Below are 24,432 nucleotides of genomic sequence, written 5' to 3'. Positions count from 1 at the left end.
TTTTATCTATTTTATTCGCCGAAAAGCTAAATAATAACTTATATTTTTATATAAACTATCGAAAGCTAAACGCTATTACTAAAAGAAATTAATATTTAATTTTATTAATAGATAAGATTTTAATAAGAATTTAGAGATATAAATATCTTACTTAATTAAATATTATAGCTATATTTAATAAACTATATATATACTTCGATAGCGAGAATTTTATTACTTTTATTATCTCTCTTAAAATATATAAATATTAAATTCTCTTCTTCGATCTAATTAATAGCTCGACTATATATTAATAATATATAAATAATATTCTATTTAAATATTTAAATAATTTCTATTAAATCTATCTCGATAATATACTTATTTATAATAAGATAAAAAAGAAATATATTTAATACGTTAGATAAATTCTTTAGAAATTAAAGGATATTAATCTTTAGATAAATATTCTTAAGTATAAATTTTATATTTAAAAAATTAAATTTCTAGATCTATTAATATCTATAGATAAGTTATAAATAAAATCTATTAAAATTTAAACTATTATTAAATAGATTATATCTATTAATCTTAAAGAGATATAGATCTTTATCGAATTTTATAATTTTTATTAATAATTTATTAAAGACTTTTTTAAAATAGTTAAATTTATAATAAAATTTACGATAAAGAAGATTATATTTAATTAATTCTTAATATATTAAGAGATCTTCTATTTTCTTAAAGTCGCTATTATTAAAGCTTTAATCTTATATTATTTTAATAGAATAAAGAAGATCGTTTTAGAGATTAACTCTTTTAATTATATTAATAAAGATATTCTTTTTTAATATAATAATAAGAGAGTACTTTATTTAATAGTCTTCTATAGTAAAAACCTAACTCCTATTAAATATAATTACTAGATCTACGATAAGAAATTATTAATAATTATTCGCTATCTAAAATACTAGCGCTTTAAATTAAAATATATAAATATCTCTATTAAAATCTTTATTAATTATAAAAAACTAATATATTTTACTAAGGGATAAGATCTTAATTAATATTAGATTTAATATTTAAATATATTATTAGAATTTAATATAAAGATTATTTATCGATTTAGATCTTAGAATATTAAGGTCGATATACTTATATAAATAGCTAAGTATAAATTAATCTTAAAAATAAACGATTACGTTAATAGTATTAAATAATTCTTATTTCTAATTAATTAGAATTAGATAGTAAATATATTAATATATATATAATTAATAACTCTATCTATTATAAAATAGTAGAGATTAATAAAAAGAATAATTTATATAAAAATCTATAAGATTATTATTAAAAATAAGAATAAGTTTCGAGAAATTACTTTTAATAAATACTTTATATAAAATAAGATACTTTATTATAAAAATCGTTTATAGATATTTAATAATATATATATCGATATTATTCGAGAGGTGTACGATTAATTATTCTACGGATATTCTAAGATAATATATATTTATAAACTACTTAAAAGAGAATACTATTAACGAGATATAAGAACTATTATAACTATTTATATTTAGAATTATTATATCTATTAGAGAGCTAAGATATCTTATAATTAAGAGTATAATTTATTATAGTCTTTATTAATTCTATAGAAATAATAATAAGATATATTAATTAACTTTATTATAGATTTATCTATATTTAATAATTATAACGCTATTTAAATAGCGATTAATTAACTTATTAAGAAATATTACTACGTAATTTATTTTAATATCGATAAAAATACTATTACTAAGAAGATAATTAACTTACTACTTAAAGAAGTATTTTATCTATATAATCTATTAATCTTAATAATATTAAATTAAAACTCTTAATTTATAGCTATTATATAAAAGTCTTTTTATAAGAAATTAAATATTATAGTTAAGCTATTAATAATCTTTTATTTTAAAATTAATAAATAAATTAAGCGAGTAAATTAGAATATAGAGCGTTATCTTTAAATATATTATAACTATATATAGAATAACTAGATAAGATAGCTATCTATTATCGAGTTCGTTAATAATAATACTATCTTATTAACTATTAATATCCCATCTTTCCTCGCTAATAAGAGATTTTATTCTTAAATAATTTTTAATTCGAATATTATCGACTACGAGATTATATATAAATATCTCGATATTACTTAAATAGAGAATATTACGAATTATATAAAATAAGTTTTTAAGTATATTTGAAGTAATATAAATCGCGCTTAGAAGACTATAGTTATATAAATTAATAAGTATTAATAAAAGATTACTTTTTAAATAGACGATAAGATCTTTTTAAGTAATAAGAATATTATCTTTAATCGCTCTTCTTATAAATTAAACTATAAGAGATTTAATCTATTTAAAATTATAGATCTTATAAGAACTTTATATTATCTAGAACTTTCGTTAAGTATAAGAATTATATTAAAATTTATCTTAATCTCTTAAATCTCGTAATAAATAATTCTTTACTAGAATAGATAAATTCTTCGTTAAAATATATTACTATTAATAATTAGATCGAATAGATTATTAAAGAAATACTTATCTTTAAATTAATCTATAGTCATTTTAAGTATAAAGTTAAATAAGAAAGTCTCGATAATAATCTCGTCTAATATAATACGAATAACGATAAATTCGAAAATTATTAAGATCTAGTAAACGATTTTTATAAATAATATTTTAAAAAGTCTTATCTATAAAGAATTAACTTATAAAATAATAGAGCTATCTCGAATATACCGTTTTTAATCGAATTAAAATCGTTCGATATCTTTATAATAGCCTTATTTTTTTAGATTTAAGAATTAATTTCTTAAATCTATATCGATCATTAATTATATTATATAGAGTCTTTCGTATATAATTCTCTTATTAATAAATATCTAAATATCTTTTAAAGCTATAGCGCGTTATTTATAAATCTTATTATCGTCGTCGATAGTCTCTATTAATATCGATTATATAATATCTCTTAAAGAAATTTACTTAATATTAAATTAGAGTTTTTAGCGTCTACGACTTAATTCGATTTAAGAGCTCTCGATTAATTATATTATATTATTTTACTAATATTTTATTTACTTAGATATAGATACGCTATATAATAAAGCGAGGGATATCGATAGGATTTCGAGAGGGGTCGAGGTTGGGGTAGAGTTTCGGATCGAGGTTTCGAGGGAACTTAAAACCTCGACCTCGTCTCGATTTAAAGCGGGTTTTTAAGATATATCTTATTATATTATTAACTCTATAATTATAGCTTAATATTAAAAAATAACTTTTATATAATAATTTATTATAATATATCTATTTAGCGTATATTTATAATAAATAAAATATTTTAATTATATTTCTTATAACTCTTTAATTCTAATTATCTTTCTTATTAATATTAAAATATATTTATTTTAAAATATTCTTAATAATAAAATAATTTTTAAAAATTATATAAGATTAATTATAATTTTTTTTTTATATTCTTTATAATTATTATAATTACTATTAAATATAAATAAACTATATTTATATTATTATTAAATTTAAATAAGTATATTTATAAGAAAAATCTTCGTTATTAATTTTTAAAGATTATTATTTTAAAGATTTATTTTTTATATTATTACTTTATCTTACTCTCTTAATCTATCTAATTATATTCTTATTTATTATTTAAATTTAAATTCTTAATCTTATTTTCTTAATAGTTTTTAATATCGTATCGCTTTTTCTTATTATCGCTTAATTATTAATAATTAAAGATCTTAATATATATAATTTCTTCTATATTTTATTTATTTATAATATTTATATTAAAAACGCGTTAACTTTTAATTTTAATTTTATTAATAAAAAGCGTATTAATAATATATTATCTTTTATTATTTATTCTATTATATTATTTTTACTTTTTTTATTATCGCTAATATATTAATATCTAAGCGAATTATTAATTTTCTTTTTTTATCTCTTAATTTCTATATTAAACTCTTTTTTAATAAAATTATAATCTTTAATAAAATTTATAAAATAATATATTTTAAGATTTTCTTTAAAGAAATAGCGATTAATTATTATTATAGCGAAGAATATTTTAAAATCGAAATATTAATTATTTCGATAAATATTATTAATAATATTAAATATATATTTATTATTTATTCTAGCGATTAATAATATTAAAATTATATAAAATATATAACTTAATATTAAAAAGCGCTTATTAAATTCTTTTTAATATTTAATAATATTTCTAATAAGATAAAATACTATTCGCTATTAATTTAAAGATTAATACTTAAAATAATATTTAGAATATTACTTTATCTTTTATTTTATATTAATTAAACTTATTAAAAAGTAATATTAAATTATTATTATTATAAGATATATTTAAATTAATATTTAAGTCTTAAAAGCGATTATATCGCTATTCTATAAAATTAATAAATTAAGATATTATTTAAATAAAATCTTTATTATATTTATCGAAATCCTCTTTAAAAGCGTTCTAATAAAATTTATTTTAATTTATTATCTCTTATTAAGAGTAAAAGATTTTATTTTTTATTTTAAGATTTAATAATATAACTTTATTATAGAGATCTTAAATAAAAAAATAAAATTTATTAATAATATTTTAAAAGCTTCTTTTATATTATATTTAGAGATTTATATATTATAACTTTCTATAATATATACTTCTTTTTAAATCGATTTTTAATATTTTTTAAATAATTAAAGAATTTATTATAGATCTTAAAGACTTAATATATAATTAATTTTTTTATTATATTAATTAACTATATAAAGATATAAAATAATTTAATAATATTAATTAAACATTTAATTTATAATTATTCTAAATTATTAAATTAAAAATAGAGTATTTAAATTTATAGAAAACTCTTTAAATTTAATTTTAATTAATAATATTATATAAATATATATAACGTAAAGTTTTATCTTATTTTTATATTTTAAAAAACTTTAAATATCTTTAAGATATTAGATTTCTTTTTTTAAAAAATATTATAAAATTAATAGTTTAATTTAATCTTCTCTCGCTTAATTCTTTTCTTTTAAATATTATTAAAAATCTCTTTTTAAAGCGAATTAGAGTTAATAAAAATAATAGTCTTTTAAATTTATAATATAATATTTAATTAATAATTAAAATTAATTATAAAGATAATTAGAAATCTTATTTTCGCTAATATTAATAAAACGTCTAGATTTATCTTTTTTCGAACTTTATTAAAGTTTATACTCTTATTTTATATATTCTAAAATTTCTTATTTATTAAAATAATTTAAATTTTATTAAATAAATTCTTAATCGCTAATTAAATAATATAAATTAAATATAAAAGATAATCGAACTTCGTTATAATAAAATTATATTAAATATTAATTTATAAAATAATATTCTTAAATATCTTCTCTAAATATTTCTTTATATTTATAATTATAATTTTATTATTAAAAGCGCTATCGATAGTAATTATCGAGATTAAATATTCGATTTTATAAAATTTAAGCTTCTTTTATATAATAGTAATAAGTTTTTTATTAATATAAAAACTCGAAATATATTAAAAAACTAAAAGAACTTCGTAGAGATTTTATTTAAGATTAATAAAATACGCGTTAATAGCGAGATAGCTCTATTTATTCTTAAAAAATTAATTATTATAAAATAAAGAAATTTTATTATTATTCTAAAAAAAGATATTTAAGAATTTAAGACGAATCTCTTAATATTAAACTAAGATTTTAATTTTTATTATATTAAAATTTAATAAATATATAATAAAATCGAGATAAAGATATAATCTTTATAATTTAATATTATTAATATAATAAAATAAAAGTTATAGAGATATAATAGCTTAAATAAATTAATTATTTTAATTATCTCGATATATTAAAATCGTATATTATTATTAATTTTTAAGATTAAATATTTATTTTATACTTAATTAATATAATTTTAATTATCTTTTTAAGTATTATTATTTATACTTTATTAATAATGTTTTTATTTTTTTAAATTTTTTAATTCTTTTATTAACGCTAACTTCGAATACTACTTTATTTATAAGTTATTTAAAAAAATTATTATTTTATTATTTATTAATAAATATTAAATAATATAAGAATATTTCTAATATATTATTTTTAACTCTTCTCTTATCTTTATATCGATTTTAATATAATAATTCTATATAATTATAAACTTTAAAGTTTCTTATAAAATCTTCTTTATATTATCTTTATTTAGATAATCTATATATTACTTAATTTTCCTTTATTATTTAAAAAATATATTTTTATTTAAAGCTTTAAATATATAATAAGTCTTATCTTTATTCTATATCTCGAAATTAATTATATTTATAAAAGTATAAATAGCTTTATCTATATTAAAGAGTCTTATAAAATTAAATATAATTTAACTATTTTAAAAGAAAGATTAATTTTTAAATATTTTAATTTTAAAGAAAGTAGAGATTATTATTTTAATAATATAAAAATAAATAATATAATAAAAATAAATTATAAAGTAGAATATAATAGAAAATAAAATAATTTATATAATAAGAGTAATTAAGAGTATAAGTAATTTAGAAAATTTATTATATTCGATATTATTTAATAATTATAATAATTATTAATTAAATAATCTTTATATAGCGATTTATTTTCTTACTTATTCTCTTACTTATTCTCTTATTTATTCTTTTAAAAATTATAAATCGCTTTATTTAAGCGTTAATATTTAAATTAATTATTCTAATCTTTTAATTAATTATTTTATTTAAAATCTTTTTATATTATTATATTCTATAATAATAATATTATCTTCTTAAATCTTAAGATTTCTTATTAAATCTTCTTTAACTTCGCCTTTAATATTATTAAAATATTTTTTATATTTACTCTATTCTTTATTAGATTTAAGATCTTTTATTTTAATACTAAGATCTTCTATTTTAATAAGTTTTTTTTTTAAAGCGATATTAATAACGCTTATTGACCGGAAAGGTATAATATAATATGAGATATTGATCTGCCATATCATACTCTAATATGATATAGGTTATTAAGATTTGCATGATCCCATATCTGGTATGATATGAGATCTTGACGGGATATCCCACGGTATGGTATATCTGTGGGATCATATCATGGTATGGGATATGTATGGGATATCCCGGTTGGGATTTCTATATTTAGAAGTATAAGTAGCTATTCTGGTCATCATTCTGGTCAACCATGGCTACCACTACCATGGCTACCACTACCATGGCCACCACTACCATGGCCACCACTACCATGGCCACCACTACCATGCCTGCCACTACCATGCCTGCCACTACCATGCCTGCCTACCATGGCTGCCACTATCATGGCTGCCTACCATGGCTGCCACTATCATGGCTGCCTACCATGGCTGCCACTATCATGGCTGCCTACCATGGCTGCCACTATCATGGCTACCTACCATGGCTGCCACTATCATAGCTGCTACTATTTATTATTGAAATAGCCTACTATCATGTAGTAGCTATGGTAGTGGCAGCCACGATAGTGGCACCTATGGGAGTGGTAGCCATGGTAGTAGTAGCCATGGTTGGCCAGAATGATGACTAGAATAGTTACTTATACTTCTAAATATAGAAATCCCAACCGGGATATCCCATACATATACCATACCATGGTATGATCCCACAGATATACCATACCGTGGGATATCCCGCCAAGATCCCGAACCCATACCAGAAAAATGGAATGGTATCCGACCCTACTCATACCATACCCGGGTACGATATGATATCACTTGATATGGAATATCCTATGGAATATATCATATCTTTCCGGCCAGTAATAGCGCTTTAAATAGCGAAGGCGATAAGATAAAAAAAATATAATTTAAAAAATATAATAAATAAGAAAAGTTAGATAGTAGAAATATTTAATTTTAAAACTAAGATAATAAGATAGAAAAGATAAAATTTAAAAGATATAATAAATAAGAGAATTAGATAGTAAAGATATTTAATTTTAAAGTCGAGATATAAAGCTAATTAAATAAAATAATATATAAAAGATTTTCGTTATTATTCGCGAAGAATAAGAATTAATTAATATATTAATAGACTACTACTTTAAGTAAATTTATTCGATATAATAATCTAAGAAGTAAATTAATAAATTATAAAAGAGTTAATATAATCGCTAAAAGATTAGTTTCTTTAGAGTTAATTAATATAATTATAATAATAATTAAAAGTATAATTATTATATTATATAGCGTATTTTAATAGATTAAATTTAATAAGTTTCGCTAATATAACGCTAGATAGATTTTAAGATATTAAAATTATAAATAAAAATTCTCTCTTTCTTTCTTTCTTAGTATTTTATTATAAATTAAATATTTTCTCTTATTAATATTTTATATCGTAATTATTTTATCTTATTTATTTTAATTTAATTTAATAATAATATATCGTTAATAATTATTAATCTTAATAGCGATTTTATTATATTATCGTTATATAGAAATAGCGATATCGATTTATATACTTCGTTAATCTATTTAAAAGATAATATAAATCTTAATAATCTTTTTAACGATATAAATAATTAATTAAATAATTATCTATTTAATCTTTATATTAAAGCTTTAAATTAAAAGAAAATCTTAAAATCTTCTAATTATAAAAAGATAATTACGAAAAAAATCGAATAAGATAAGTTTTTAATTATTCGCGCTTTCGATATAAAGATTATAAGAAAAAGTATTTCGAGATCTTTATTTATAAAGATTAAAAATTAATATTAGAAGTAAGAAAGTAAGTATAATAATATAATATTTTATTAAGTAATATATATATATAATTAATAATAATTTAGCTATTACTTTATAAGAGATTAAAAGATATTAGAAATTAACTAATTTACTTTTTTTAAAAAGATCTTTCGTCTATATAATATAAGAGATTATTAATATAATATTATTATCTTATTATATTATATAAATTTAGATTTCTATATTAAATATATTATAAGAAGTTATTAAAGCGACTCTAATATCGAAATTTTATTATATATTAACTTTCTATTAAGTTATTATTCTATTAATAAATTATATAATTAATAATTTCTACGCTATTTATAATAAAAGAATTATATTAATAGTTAAAGATATAAAGCTTATATAAATAATATATCGATATATAATAAGAGAGAGTATATAAAAAATAAGAATAAGATAATTAAAAGTACTTTACTTAGATAGAAGAGAGTTAAGATATTCGATATAGAATAGAATTCTAATTATCTTTCTAATTATCGAAAAATATATAAATTTATTATTCTAATAATAATCTCTTTATATTCCCTTTATTAGCGAGAACTTCTTATTCGAAGAAACGCGTAATTAATAATTTTAATACGAAAAATAAAATCTCGAATTCTCGAATTTTAAAGTATTATAAGTTAAATAATAGTTATAAATAATCTTAATATAAATTAGATTAAAAGTAAGAATTTAAATATAATCTCTATTATTAATAAGAAAATTACTATTTATATTTTTAAGTATATAAATAGAATATAGTCGAATTATAAAACGCGCTTATAAATCGAATAAGAATTCGAATAACTTATAAATATAGATTTTTTCTTAAAGTATTATAAGCTAAATAATAGCTATAAACGATCTTAGTATAAATTAGATTAGAAGTAAGAATTTAAATATAATCTTTATTATTAATAAGAAGATTATTAAAAAAGAGATAGTACTTAGCGTTAATTTATATTTTTAAATATATAAATAGAATATAATTAAACTATAAAACGCGCTTATAAATCGAATAAGAATTTAAATAATTTATAAATATAAATTTTTCTATAAAAGCTCGTTAAGATAATCTACGAGAGTATAAAATTCTTATTATCTATCACGATTTTAATAACCTTACGATCTTACTTACTTATATTATAACTCAATTAAGCTTAGCGTATTAAGGCCTTTCGATCTTTCTATCTTACTATAAAGTCTATACTTATAATAATTCTATATAGATAGTATTCTCTTTATATTATAATATAAAGTTATTATATATACTATTAAGTCTTTAATATAATACTATCTATCTTTCTTCTAAAGCGATAGCGATTTATTTACTAGTTATACTAAATATATAGTTAAGAAGAAAGTATATTATTAAGAAGTTAATAGCTATAGCTAAAGAAGCTTACTACTCGAAAGATTATTTAAAAGAAAGTTTTTTATTTATATAAAGACTAATCTAGCTAGATTAAATAAGAATTTAAAAAAAATAGATATCTTTAATATATTAAAAGGAATAGACTCTAGACTAAATCTTCTTTATATATCTATTAACTTAATATTAGCTATATATCTCTTAACTCTAAATCTAGATAATACTTAAAGTTAAACCGTTATAAGTAAGTTATAAATATATTATTATTTAGAAGAACTCGAGAACTTCGATAAGAAGGTTTTAAATATTAATAAAGCTAAATCGTCTATATAACGTAAAAGAAAGCGTTCTATCTCTAAAAGATATATTATTAAATCTAATTTAAGTTATATCGAAGTATAACTTATAGATATTATCGAAGAAGAGTTAACTATAATCTTTATCTTTATTTTTAACTTATAGAACTTTATAAAAAGCGCTATCGAAACTTCTAATACTTAATATAATAGATTAAAGATATTAATAAAAAGCTTTTAAACTATTAATCGTAATATTAAGATTCTTTAATAATAAAATAAAGAACTTAGCTATAATATCGCTTAAGCTAAGATAAAGATATTAATAATTAATATCTAGCTAAATAATAGTAATAATTAATTATTTTATAAGCGAGAAACTAATAATAGACTTCGAGGCTTATATAATAAATATCGCATTAATACTACGAAACTTATTAAAGAAAATAAAAAACTTAAATAAGACTTAAGACGTAAAGAGTAATAGTTAAAGAAGTAATAACCTCTTATATTAGCTAATTTAAAAAACTTCGATAAGAAGAATATAGAGATTATATCTCGTTAGTCGAGTATTCTTATTAATAGTATTTATCGAAATTTACGCTATATCTCTATTATAGATCGCGTAGAGAATATAGAATTAAATAAACGATATCTCGATATTCTAAATTTCTATAATATTAATAATCGAAATAAGTAGAATAGCTAGCGTTAATATCTTAAAGCGAAATTTAGATAAAGCGCTATAATCTTTTCTATTAAACTTAAGAAAATTAATTATATATAAAATTATTATAAGTTTACTATATATAATATTATTAAAATAAGAGTAAATAAAGATATCTTAGATTTATATTAAATCGTCTAAGAAATAATCGACGAATTAGATAATATATTCGAAATATATAATAAGATTATTAAATTAAATATTAAGATATTTAATTCTAAATTTAATATAGAAGTAATAGATAAGAAGAAATCGTTTAAGGACTACTACGTACGATTCTCTATAGCTATTACTTTCTTAAAATTTACTAATATCTATAAAATATTTAATCTAAAACGATTAATCTCTATATATCTAAGATATCGAATTTTAAGATAGTCTTTTAATACTTTTTAAGAATTAATTATTTTTCTATAAATATTAGATATAAATCTATAGACTATTAATAATATATTAAATCTAAAGAGTAAGAAAGAAATTAATAAAACTAATAATAGTTATAAAAACTTTACCCCCTCGAATAATTAATATAATACTTTCTCTACTAAAAGAAATAATAATATTATTATCGAAAATTTCTATATATAAGAATATAAGTATTCTAAATTATTAATAAATAAAATTCGAAAAGAAGATAGATATTTTAAGTATTTAAAGATTAAATATCGTTTTAGTAATAATAGTACTCTATATAAGAATATAGATCTATTAATAAAAGAATAAGTTAATATAATTCTAAAAGCTATCGACGTTAAGAAGAATATTCTTATCGAATTATTATAAGAATTAAAAAATTAAATATTCTTAGCTAAGTTGTCGTTAGAGATCTAAAAATCTTATATATAAGAATTAAAGAGTTAGAAATAGAAAGAATACTCGCTTTCGTCTTTCTATCCGCGTATACTATTATTATTAAAGCCTCTTTATAGAATAAACGCTAATTAGACTTTTATAGAAAAATTATTATATTAATAGAATAGATTAAGATTAATTATCTCTTGAATATCGAAGCTTTAGTATTAAGCTTTATAAATATATCTTTTATTAAAATAAATAAGCTATTTAAGATAGTACTAATATAATTCTATAAATTATAATTAATTAATAATAAATCTATCTTTATTTCTAATATTATATATATAATCTTAATAAAACTTATTTTAGAAGATTATATAAAAGAATTTTAGTACTTAATTATCTTATTAAAACGATTTAATATTATTCTAGATATACTATAACTAGAATAGTATAACTCTTATATATTTTTTAGATTTAGAATTATTATACTTAATTCGAATTATTATATATTTAACTATTTATTATATAATAAATCTATTATTATTTAGAGTAATAATAAGTTTTTAAAAAAGAATTTAAATTATATAGTAAAGATTATATTTAAAAAAAAGAATATAGTAAAGATCTTTATCTATATCTTTATTAAGATAACTAAAAAATTAGAGAATTAAGTTATTATTATATAGCTTTAAGATTTTAAATAATTTTTTAATTTTATTAATAAGAAAGTAAAGTTTATTACTAACGTTATCGTTATTATAATAAAAGATTATAAGAAATTCTTTTATAAGTTAAGAAAGAAATTACTAATTACGAAATAGCTATAAAAATAAGTTTTTATAATATATTATAAATAGCTAGATATTTAAAATCCTATTAAAGCTAATAAACTTTCCTTTTATCGCTCTATTAATTACGAAATAGATTTTAAAAAAGAAGTTATTTTATTATCGAAAAGGATTTATAGACTTTTTAGAGATTAGATATTAGTTATAAAAAAATATATTAATAAAATATTAGAAAAAGACTATATTAGATTAAGTACTTCTCTTTATATAATACTTATTCTAATTATAAAGAAATTTAATAGAGAACTTAGACTATATATAAACTATAGAGCTCTTAACGCACTTACTATCTCTAATTAAAACGCTCTCTTATTAATTAAAGAGACTCTCGCTAAATTATATACGATGAGAATATATAGTAAATTCGATATTATAGCCGCTTTTAACGAAATTAGAGTAAAAAAGAATTATAAGAAAAAAACTATATTTCTTACTCGATATAACTTATTTAAATATATAATAATATCTTTCGGATTATATAATACTCTTATTACTTTCCAAGTATTTATTAATAATATTTTACGCGAATATTTAAATATATTTTATATTATCTATCTAGACGATATTCTTATTTATAATAATATTAAAAACGAGTATATTTAATATATAAAAAAGATATTAAAGAAACTTCGATAAGCTAGTCTTTATCTTAATATTAATAAATATAACTTTTATATTATTAGAGTTAAATATCTAAAATTAATTATTATAACGAAAGAAGTAGAAATAAATATAAAGAAAATTAAGACTATTACTTAATAAAAGAAATTTAGATATATTAAAGATATATAAGTATTTCTAAAATTTACTAATTTCTATTAAAAGTTTATTATAAGATATTTTAAAATCGTTATATCTCTAATAAATCTTACTTATACTTAATAAAAGAAAGACTTTATTTATTTATAAACTTAAGAATACTTTAAATAACTCGCTTTCGAAATACTTAAGAAAGCTTTTACTATTACTTCTATATTTATATACTTTAACTTAAATAAAAAGACTTAATTAGAAATAAACGCGTCTAATTTTATAATTATTATTATTTTATTATAAGAAGATAAAGATAAAGTACTTAAATTTATAGTATTTCTCTTTAAGAAGATATCTTCTATAGAGTATAATTATAATATTTATAATAAGAAACTTATAATTATAATATAGATTTTTAAGAAATAATATTCTAAACTAGTTAGTATCTTTATTAAGAACTTTATTAAAGTTATTTTAGATTATAAGAATTTATAATACTTTATATTATTTAAATAGATGAAATTTCTATTCGAATTTAACTTTTATATTATCTATCGCTTAAGGAAATAAAGTATTAAATCTAATAACCTTACTCGACGAGTAAGAGATTTATCTAAAAACGAGGATAACGATTATACTCGTTATCGATATTATATAATTTTTAAAAATAATAATCTTAACGAAGATATTAAGAATATTATATATCTAGTTATTATATTTTTAAACGATATAAGAGAAAGTATTATCTCTTTAACTATAATATTATATAAATTTAGTAAATAAGATAATATTAATAATAAGAAGTTTAATAAAGAATTACTATTAAGGGCCTTAATAAAGACTTCTTAAGAGGAGTTCTTAGAAGAATCGAGAGAAGTCTCTGCTATTAATACTTCTAAGTTATTATATTAAATAAAGAATATTTATAATTATAACGATATTATTTAAAAAATTATTTAATTAAAGATATCTAAATAGAGAAAGTTATTATTTAAAATAATTAAGAATAATCTTAAGCTAAAACTAAGTGATTATTATTTTTATAATAAGTTATTATATATTAATAATAGATTATATATATCGAATATTCTCGAATTACGAATTAAAATTATTAGAGATATTTATAACTCTCTATTCGAAGGTTACGCTAATAGATTATTAATTTATAATAAAATAAGTAGACTTTACTATTAACTAAGAATAACGAATTTCGTTACTCGCTATATTAAGAGCTATTATATTTATAAAAGATTTAAAACTTATAAAGAGAATAAGTAAGATTTACTTAAATCTCTTTCTATTCTCGAATAATATTAATAAGATATTTTTATTAACTTTATTATATTATTATCTATTTATCTTAGATATAGACGCTTCTATTAATATATTATAATAGTTATAAATAGACTTAATAAGAAGAAGAAATTTATTTTTTTAAACTCTCTAAAAGTAAAAGTAGTAGTTTAGGCCTTTATCGAATTTATATAGCGAGAGAAAAAATATCTATTTATTATTATCTTCGATCGAGATATCTAATTTACGATATATTTCTAGAGAAGACTATATAAAAGAATTAGAATTAAATCTAAACTCTCTATTACGTTTTATCTCGAAATTAATAGATAAATAGAGAACGCTAACGCTACTCTAAAATAATATTTTAAAGTTTATATTAATTATAATTAAGATAATTAGATAAATTTATTATTAATAGTAAAGTTCGATATTAATTTCGATAAGAACGTCTTATTAAGCGTATTACTATTTCTTTTTATTAAAAAATATATTCCTCGCTCGAGAATAGAATTCTTTAATTTTTAAGATTAATTCGCTAATTAAAGAGCGAAGAGAGATATTAAGTTAGCTAATAAGTTTATCGAGAAGATAGATATTATAAGAGATTATTTAAAAAGTTAGTTTAAATAGTTATAAGCTTTATAGAAAAAATAAGTTAATTATTATTAACTTTCAATATTAGAATTTAGAGTTAAAGATATAATTATACTTAATAAAAGAAATATTAAAATTATACGTCTTAATAAATTACTAGATTATAAGAATTTCGAATTATTTAAAATTATTAAAGCTTTAAATAATTTTATTTACGAGTTAGAACTTCTAACTTCTATAAATAATATTTACTCTATCTTTTATTTATAGCTATTATATCTTAATAATAATAATCTACTATTAGAATAGATTAAGCCTTCGTCGTTATCTATCGATATTAATAAAAAAGATAAAATCTACGATATTAAAGAAATAGTTTAATCTAAGCTAGATAAATAGAAGAATAATTTCTTAACTAGTAAGAGAGAATATCTTATATATAAAATTAGATATAGAGGCTTTAAAACTAAAGAAAATTTATTCTAATAATTATTTACGAATATAATAAAATATTCGAATTTAATAGCAGACTTCTACTATTATTACCTCGAAATCGTTAGCTCTTATTTATTATTTAAAAGATCTTTAAAATAATTTCCTCTATTAGCGCTACTAATTTATAATAGTTATATTAATTTATAAAAAGATCTCGATATCGTAATAAAATATTAAGTTAATATATCTAAGAATATTACTTTATATACGCTTAGATATACTTTCTATAAGATCGATATCTACTATATAGTAATCGTCGCCGAAGCTTTAAATTAAAGAGAGGGGTAATATTACGATTTTAATAATCTTATAATCTTACTTACTTATATTATAGCCTAATTAGACTTAGCGTATTAAGGCCTTTTAATCTTTCTATTTTATTATAAAGTCTATACTTATAATAATTCTATATAGATAGTATTCTCTTTATACTATAATATAGAGTTACTATATATACTATTAAGTTTCTAATATTATCTCTATATTCTTATATCGTTAATAGCTTTATCTATAAAGATATTTAATAAAATAAAGATATCGAATTCGATTAAAGACTCGATTAATAAATTTTTTTTTTAACTCGTAAAAGTACGCTTATAGATCGAATAAGAATTTAAATAATTTATAAATATAGATTTTTTCTACGAAAGCTTATTAAGATAATCTACGAGAGTATAGAATTTTTATTATCTCTACGTTCTTATATCGTCGATAGCTTTATCTATAAGAGTATTTAATAAAATAAAAATATCGAATTTAATTAAAGACTTAATCGATAAATATTTCTTTCTAACTTATAAAAGTACGCTTATAAATCGAATAAGAATTTAAATAATTTATAAATATAGATTTTTTCTATAAAAGCTTATTAAGATAATTTACGAGAGTATAAAATCTCTATTATCTCTACGTTCTTATATTATCGATAGCTTTATTTATAAAGATATTTAATAAAATAAAGATATCGAATTTAATTAAAGACTCGATCGATAAATATTTCTTTTTAATTTATAAAAGTACGCTTAAAACTTAATTAAACGCTAGAAATTAGAAATTCGTATTTAATTACTATAAAGTATTATTTTAGCTCTATACGAAGTCTAAAATTCGAGATTTAAATTATAAAATTAATTATATTTATTACGCGTATAAGATAAAGAAGAAGTATTAATAATAAGTAAATAAAGAAACACTTAAAGCGTAACGATAATTACTTTAAGAGAGAGTCTTAAATAATAATATTAATTGCGTATATCCATCGAGAGTATAAAATAAAATCTCGAATTTTTAGATTTTAAAGTATCGTAAGCTAAATAATAGTTATAAACGAATTTAATATAAATTAAATTAGAAGTAAGAATTTAATATAATAATAAGAATTTAAGATATTATTTATAAGATCGAAGAAGAAAAAGTTAAAAAGTTAAGAAAGAAAGATAAGAGTAAATTTAATAAAAATATTAAAGCTAATAAGAAGAAAGGTTTAAAGAGAATAAAATATATATCTAATAAATATAAATATCTAAATAATTCGAATAGTCTTTTAAATAGTAATATCTATAAAGATATAAATATAAATCTTAATCGAGAAGTATTATTTATTTCTAGATATACTTATAAATAAAAAGTACTCGCCGCGTAAAAAAGATATCGTAATTAAAAAGAATTATATCTTAAAATCGATTATAATTTTTAATAGAAATATTAAAGAAGCTTATAAGATAGATAGCGTAAACGGCTAAAAACTTAAAGATATAAAGTTATCGCTTTATTATTATTAAGTATAAGAAATAGCTTTTATAAAGAATCGAGAGATCGACGATAAAGAGCTATTAAGTAATATATTAATAAGTTTATTACCTCTTAATTATCTTAAAAAAGATTTATTAACTCTAAAACTTCGAAGGCGAACGCTATAGATCTTAATAAGACTTTAATAATAATCGATTAATTAAAAGTAGATAATAGCTCTCTTACTATTAATTAGATATTTTTTCTTATTTATAAATAGAATTTTTTATTATTAATATTAATTTTATAGCTATTAAATAATACGATAACTTAAATTTATATATTTTAATAATATTTCTTATTAAGAAATAGCGAATTAGTTAATATTATTAAAGAGATATTAATTAATACTTCTCGTAGGCGAAATTAATAGAGAGTCTTATTATATAGCTTTTTAATATCTATATTATAATCTATAAATATTTATCTAATTTAATAATAATTATCTTTTCTAGCTAGTATAATTACTTAAGAAATTTTTATCTTCTCTTATATTTATTACGAATTCTAATTTTCTTCGATATTATAATTTATCTCTTTATCTAAACTTTAAATCTATCGTAATATTAAAATAATCTAGATCTCGAATAAAGAGTATAATATATAATATAAGAGTTAGCGTTTAATATAAAAGAAAAGAATTTATAATATAAAATTCTAAGTATTTTTCTAATTAATAGATAGCGAAATCTATTATAATCTCTTCTTTTAAGCTCTTATACTTAAGTATTTATATCTTAATAATAAAAATAAAAAGCGATTTAAAATCTTGCTATTATAGTTATTAACTATTATTTAAAAAGTCTCTTTTACTCTATCGCTATCTTTATCTAACTTCTATTTATTTAATATATAATCGTAATTCTTTAGCTACTATTTAGCCGAGTTTAATAAATCTAGAAAATTATTATTATTTATATTAAATTATTATACTATTAAATTTCTTTATATTACGTATTTAACTTTATTAAAATAAATATATAAAGATAATAAATCGAATTTTAATTAATTAGTCTAGATGATTTTTAATATACTTTTATTAAAAAGAGAGTAATAAATAAAAAGAGTATTTATTATAGAATTCATTTATATATAATTATATATTTTTTTAATTTAAAAATTAAGAATTAATAATTTTATATACGTGAGAAATAATAATAATATATCTTATAATCGATCTTAGAAAAATAATTCTATATCGTAAAATCTCTATACTTATATTTCTTAATCGTATAATAAAATTCGTAGTCGTAAAAGTCGATATATATTATTTTCGCTTATAGAGATTAATAAGCTCTTTATTAAAACTTTTAAATTATTATAAAAATAAGAAGTAATCTCTACTTATAAGATTACTCGATTATATTAAATAATTTAATTAATAACTTCGAGTTATTATCTAATAATATACTTATCTCTTATTCTTTCTCTTATTTTATTTATCTTAGAATTATAAGATAGATAGAATTATTTAATATTTTCTCTTTCTATTAAATCTTTTTATTACGAGTTTATACTCTTATCGTTATTAATAACGCTTTTCTATTCTTAATTATTTAGATTTAATTATATAGCTAATATAGATATATACTTTCCCTCTAGAATATTAAATAAAAAAATTATATATATTAATATTTAATAATATTATAATATAGTTAGTCTTATTATTTATAAAAGTATATATCTTTAATCTCTTATAATATTTTTTTCTACTCCTCTAAATTTATACTTTTAAATTTATTTATATTTTTAACTTTATCTCTCGTAGTTACGCTACGTAACGAGGCGAAATAAAGCGAGATTTTAAATATCTAATACTATTTCGCTTTAAGTCGAAGTTTTAACGAAGTAGAATTTTTTCACCGATGTAACGAGAGTACTTCGTTCCTTCGTTAAGTCTATTAATTAGATTAGTCTAAGACTATTACTTCTATAACGAATTAGCTTAAAGCTAATATTCTCGTAACGAGCTTTAAATATAGAGTTATTACCCCCGTAACGGGCCTTAAATATATCTTTCTAAGTATCTTTCTAAGTATCTATATCTTATACTTTATTTTATTCTATTCTTAATATATAATATTAAAATTAAGGGGGTTACTTAGGAGTACTCAGAGGTACTTAGAATTCACCGAGGTAGCCGGGGTACACTCCGAAACCTCGCCTCCGGGTCGGGGCGGGGTCGGGGTTTCAGGGTGACTCGAAACCCCGACCCGGAACCCCACCCCGACCCCGACACCCCCGAAACCCCGTCGGGGTTCCTCGCCCCGTTGCGCAGCGTAGTTAATATCGTATTAAGATTAATAATATATAACTTTTATAAGCGAGCTTTAAATAAGTTATATACTTCGAGAGTTATTATATATCGACGAGATTTAATAATATAAGAATTCTATAAGAGCTCTTCTATCGCTTTATACTTATAATTTTTAATATTAATTAGATAATTACGAAATCTTAATAGCGATAGAAATAAGAAGAATTCTATTAAAAGATTATTATCGCGAAGTATTCGCTAAAGATCGTTTATATTATCTACTTCTATATATATAATTAAAATTATAAATTTAATTTTACTTTATAATAATAAAGAATCTTATTTTTCTCTTTTAATAATAGATTATTTATAATTCTATTATTATTTATCTTCTCGCTATATAAAATTACTATTATATTAATTTTATAATATATATATTTACTAGATCTATAAATAATAATATATAAAAGATATATTACGAGAAGAAAATAAAATATAAATTCTAAGTATCTTTCTAATTATTATAATATTATAATAAGTAAGAAAAAAAGAAAAAAAGAAAGAAGTAATATATAAAAAACTTACGATTTTAATCTTAATTCGTAGCGCTTATATAAAATTTAAGATAATAATTAATAATATAAAATTATAAGACTTTTAGATAAAGAAGAATAAAATAGATATAATAAAAGACTTAAAGAAGAATTTTAATTTAAATCTTAAAAAAAGTTCGCGAGCTTAATTATACGCTAATAAATTAGTTAGCGATTAGTAATTAATTCTAAAAAAAAAAGTCTTTTAAATTTTAATAGAATCTTTTATTTTTTTTAGATAATAATAAAAATCTATTATTAAATATAATATTAATTAATTAAATAATAAAATAAGATATTTAAACTATAATTATAAATACTTATAATTTTATTATAATAGATTTTTATTATAATTTAATATAATATAATTTTTTAAGATTATAAATTAAATACTTTATATAATATTAATTATAAAGATAATTAGAATTTAAATTAAATATAATTTTAAGATTAATATAATAATTAAATATCTTATAGATTTTAATTAGAATCTTTTATTTTTTAAAATAATAATAAGATTTTATTATATAAATAAAATATTTATTAATTAGATAAGAAAGTGTAATATCTATTTATATAAAAACTATAATAATAATATATATTATTTTATAAGAATAAATTATTTCTATTTTTTAATATAATATAATCTTTTAGAATTATAAATTAATTATTTTATATAAGATTAATTATAAAGATAATTAGAATTCTAAGTTAAATATAATCTTAAAATTAATATAATAATTAAATATCTTATAGATTTTAATTAAAATTCTTTATTTTTTAAAATAATAATAAGATTCTATTATATAAATAGAATATTTATTAATTAGATAAAAAAGTATAATATCTATTTATATAAAAATTATAATAATAATATATATTATTTTATAAGAATAAATTATTTCTATTTTTTAATATAATATAAATTTTTAGAATAATAAATTAAATACTTTATATAATATTAATTATAAAGATAATTAGAGTTCTAAATCGAATATAATCTTAAAATTAATATAATAATTAAATATCTTATAGATTTTAATTAAAATACTTTATTTTTTAAAATAATAATAAGAATTTATTATATAAATATTATAATATAGTATTTATTAATTAAATAAGTAAATATAATATATATTTATATTAAGACTATAATTATAATATAATTTATTTTATAATAATAACTTATTTTAATTTTTAATATAATATAATCTTTTAGAATTATAAATTAATTATTTTATATAAGATTAATTATAAAGATAATTAGAATTCTAAATTAAATATAATCTTAAGATTAATATAATAATTAAATATCTTATAGATTTTAATTAAAATACTTTATTTTTTAAGATAATAATAAGAATCTATTATATAAATATAATATATATTTATATTAAGATTATAATTATAATATAATTTATTTTATAATAATAACTTATTTTAATTTTTTAATATAATATAATCTTTTAGAATTATAAATTTATTATTTTATATAAGATTAATTATAAAGATAATTAGAATTCTAAGTCGAATATAATCTTAAGATTAATATAATAATTAAATATCTTATAGATTTTAATTAAAATACTTTATTTTTTAAGATAATAATAAGAATTTATAAAAATATATAATTATTATTAATTAAATAAGAAAATATAATAATATTAAAGCTATAATTATAATATAAATAGTTTTATAATAATAAATAATTTTAATTTTTTAATATAATATAATTTTTTTAAATTATAAATTAAATATATTATATAATATTAATTTAAAGTAAAATATACTCTTATAAATAATATAATAATTAAAGATTATATTATAAGTTAAGAAAGTCGATAATTTAATTATAAAGTTTTTTATTCTATTACTTATAATAGTTTAAAAGTCTATCTAAATTAAATTATAAGCTTTTAACTTATCGTTATACTCGTATATAGCTTAATATTAAATAATTTTAAAAGTTTATATAAAAGCTATATATTCTTAATTTATAATATTATATATTTATTATAAATTATTAAAAGTTAAAAATCTATATTTTATTATTAGCGATTTATATATAAAAATAATAAAAAGTCTTATTTTAAAGATTATTAATTAGAAAAGCTTTTATCGCCTTCTATATCGCCTTAATAATAAAACTTTAAAATCGATAATTAATATAATTTTCGAGTTTATCTTTATTAATTAACGTAATTTCTTAAACGAGTTTTAAAAATAAAGCTTTCGAAATTAATAGCTTAGTTAATTTCTAAAAATATTTAATTTCGCGAAGGGCGATAGCTAGTAGACTATAATTAGAAAGATAATTAAAAATATATATAAAATTAAACTTACTATCTAGATAATATCTTTATATTTTTCTTATTTTAAATATATATTTAATTATAATTTTTCTTATATTCTTTTTCTTCTCGCTTATAATAAATTTTTTAAAAATCTTATTACTTAACTTTCTAGCTACTTTTATTATTAATAATATTTAAAATACTTTTTTATCTATTATAGCCGCCGCGGGTAATCTAATAGATTTTCTCTTTCTAAATTTCTTATTATATATATTTATTTTTACTCTTTATTACGAAGATAGATATTCTTTAATTATCGCGGTTTTTATATTTTTATTTTAAATATTATTAAAATTTCTACTTTTATAAATAATATCTTAATTTTAAAAAGTAGTTTAATCTTAAAATAGAGTTATATTATTATCGCTAAATATATTATTATTAAATATATATATTAACTCTTTATTCTTATTAATAATATATTTATAAATTTATTTAATTTAGAAAATTAGATAATTATAATAATAATTAAAAAAGAGAAGATTATATTTAAACTCTCTTTTATTATAATAATTAGAATTATAAGAATTATTTCTTCTTCTTTTAATTATATTAATTATTTATATATTAAAATTAATAAACTTATATAAATTCGTTATAAAATTTATCGCTAAATTATAATATTATTATTCTTATTATATATTAGAAGTTTTTAATCTTAAGCTTCTTTTATAATAAAGTCTATCTCTTCTTTTTTTAATATAATTAAATTTATTAATAAATTACTTTTTAAATTTATTATTTAATTACTTTTAGAACTTTATAATTAATTACTTCTAGAACTTTTTTATTAATTATCTCTAAAACTTTTTAATTAATTATTTTAAGAATTTTCTAATTAATTATCTCTAGAACTTTCTAATTAACTATTTTTAGAATTTTCTAATTAATCGCTTTAAAGATCTTCTAATTAATCTAATATTTTTTTAATATTAAAAAACTAATTAGCTAATTAAGAGTTTATTAATAAAAATTCTTAATTAAAAGTATTTATATTTATTATTATATCTTTTTAAATATAAGTATAAAATAAATAATATTCTAAAAATAAGCGATTTAATTAATATTCTAATTATCTTTCTAATTATTCTTTAAAAGAGAAAACGCGTATAATAAATTAAACGCGTAAAATAAAATCTAAAAAAAGATAAATTTATCTTATAGAATTCTTAAATCTAAATTCTTAAAAGCTTAAAATAAATATTTATTATTATATAAAAGCTAAGAAAAGTCTATTATTAATAATAATTCTTAAAGACTTTAATTAGATTATTAAATTTAAAAAAATTTGATTAAAATCTAACTTTATAATATTAAAAATCAGCGTTAAATTTCTTTATAAATAAGAATTTAA

The 24,432-nt window shown here is 17.0% G+C and overlaps 1 protein-coding gene across 1 annotated transcript; it reads left to right on the top strand.

Moving 5' to 3' along the window:
• Positions 1-7,316: 7,316 nt before the first annotated feature.
• On the top strand, positions 7,317-7,565 carry HO173_008543 (uncharacterized protein; the record flags this gene model as incomplete). Its single annotated transcript, XM_037310443.1, has 1 exon — positions 7,317-7,565. One exon carries the CDS (start codon positions 7,317-7,319, stop codon positions 7,563-7,565), a length of 249 nt encoding a protein of 82 aa, XP_037162676.1.
• Positions 7,566-24,432: the final 16,867 nt, after the last annotated feature.

This window comes from Letharia columbiana, assembly GCF_014066305.1.
Source record: "Letharia columbiana isolate WasteWater2 chromosome Unknown Sc0000032_s0, whole genome shotgun sequence".
Lineage (NCBI taxonomy): Eukaryota > Fungi > Ascomycota > Lecanoromycetes > Lecanorales > Parmeliaceae > Letharia > Letharia columbiana.
Note: the sequence above shows the minus strand (reverse complement) of the source record. Positions and strands in the feature narration are given on the sequence as shown.